At 62.9% G+C, this 1,702-nt stretch overlaps 1 protein-coding gene across 1 annotated transcript in view; it reads left to right on the top strand.

Moving 5' to 3' along the window:
* UROD (uroporphyrinogen decarboxylase) overlaps nucleotides 1-1,702 on the top strand; it is a gene marked incomplete at its 5' end in the record, with an annotated part of 2,684 nt that overhangs the window by 568 nt on the left and 414 nt on the right. Inside the window, 5 exon segments of the mRNA XM_010190304.1 lie at nucleotides 17-240; nucleotides 379-446; nucleotides 448-532; nucleotides 1,147-1,303; nucleotides 1,426-1,556. Coding sequence (XP_010188606.1) covers nucleotides 17-240; nucleotides 379-446; nucleotides 448-532; nucleotides 1,147-1,303; nucleotides 1,426-1,556 — 665 coding nt within the window.

Below are 1,702 nucleotides of genomic sequence, written 5' to 3'. Positions count from 1 at the left end.
GCTCACCCCCTTCCTGCTTCATCCATTCTCCCCTGTCCCCAGGCGCTGGGCATGGAGGTCGTCATGGTCCCCGGCAAAGGACCCACGTTCACAGAGCCCCTGAAGGAGGTGGAAGATCTGCTGAAGCTGCGGCAGAAGGTGGACGTGACCGCGGAGCTGGGTTACGTCTTCCAGGCCATCACGCTGACACGACACAGCCTGGAGGGCAAGGTCCCCCTCATCGGCTTCTCCGGGGCGCCTGTAAGCGATGCACCTCTCCCGTGTGAGCTTCTCTGCTCTTTCTGCTGGGGCGGCACCAGCCACGGCACCCCCAGCGTTGGAGGTGCTATAGTGGCCGATCTGCTTCTGTCTCCTCACCCTTCTCACTCCTTCCCACAGTGGACGCTCATGTCCTACATGATTGAAGGCGGTGGCTCCACTACGATGGCCAAGGCCAAGAGCTGGCTGCCGTGGGGCGGCCCCCCGGCTGCTGCGGCTGCTGGCCGATGTCATCGTTGACTTCCTGGTGGGACAGGTGGCTGCTGGAGCGCAGGTGTGTCCTGGGGCATGGAGAGATGGCAGGGACTGGGGACAGGGAGCTGGGAGGAAGAGGAGCCAAGGGGTGGCTGTTCCAGCCCCATATTTCACAATATTGGAGTATTGTGTCCAGTGCTGGGCCCTCAGCTCCAGAAGGACAGGAACTGCTTGAAAGAGTCCAGCAGGGCCACAAAGATGCTGGAGGGAGTGGAGCATCTCCTGCTGAGGAGCGGCTGAGGGAGCTGGGGCTCTTGAGCTTGGAGCAGAGGAGACTGAGGGGTGCCCTCATTCCTGGGGATCCATTGGGAAAGGGCAGTGTCAGGAGGAAGGAGCCAGGCTCTGCTCTGGGATGGCCAATGGCAGGACAAGGGGCAATGGTCCCAAGCTGGAGCACAGGAGGTTCCAGCTGAAGAGGAGGAGAAACTTTGTGAGTGTGAGGGTTATGGAGCATGGCCCAGGCTGCCCAGAGAGGTTGTGGAGTCTCCTTGTGTGGAGACACCCAAAGCCCTGGCCGTGTTCCTGTGTGACTGCTCTGGTGATCCTGCTGTGGCAGGGGTTGCACTGGATCAGCTTTGCAGGGCCCTTCAACTCCTCACATGCTGGGATTCTGTGATATTCTGTCCCTGGCAGGCGCTCCAGGTGTTCGAGTCCCACGCAGGGCACCTGGGCCCAGAGCAGTTTGAGGACTTTGCCCTGCCCTACATCCGAGACATCGCCCGGGCCATCAAGAGCAAGCTGAAGGAGGAGGCGCTGCCCCTGGTGCCCATGGTGAGTCGGGGCTGCCTGGGTTGTCCCTGGCACTGGGGGCTGGTGCAGAGGGGCACGTCCCTGGGCGACCACCTCCTCCAGTCCAGCCCGCAGAGGGCTCTGACCCACAGCACAGTCACCGCCCGTCTCCTCCCTCCGCAGATCATCTTTGCCAAGGCGACCTGGCCCGCGCCGGCTACGAGGTGGTCGGTCTCGACTGGACCATCCGGCCCCAGGAAGCTCGGTAAGAGGCTGGCAGAGCAGTGGGGTGCCTGGGTAGCACCCCAGGCCGGGTACCCTGACCTCTTCCTCTGGTGTGAGCCATCCCAGCCTTGGAGATCTCTCCTCCAGAGGTTGGCCCCCACGCTACGTGGAGCTCGCAGCCGCCAGGGGCTGTGCTGATGGGGTCCCACATGCCCTACAGTGGCAACTCACCTGC

The sequence above is a fragment of the Mesitornis unicolor genome, unplaced genomic scaffold (assembly GCF_000695765.1).
Source record: "Mesitornis unicolor isolate BGI_N332 unplaced genomic scaffold, ASM69576v1 scaffold43368, whole genome shotgun sequence".
In the NCBI taxonomy this organism is placed as follows: Eukaryota; Metazoa; Chordata; class Aves; order Mesitornithiformes; family Mesitornithidae; genus Mesitornis; species Mesitornis unicolor.
The sequence above is the reverse complement of the archived record's forward strand: the minus strand, read 5'-3'. Positions and strand labels throughout refer to the sequence as shown.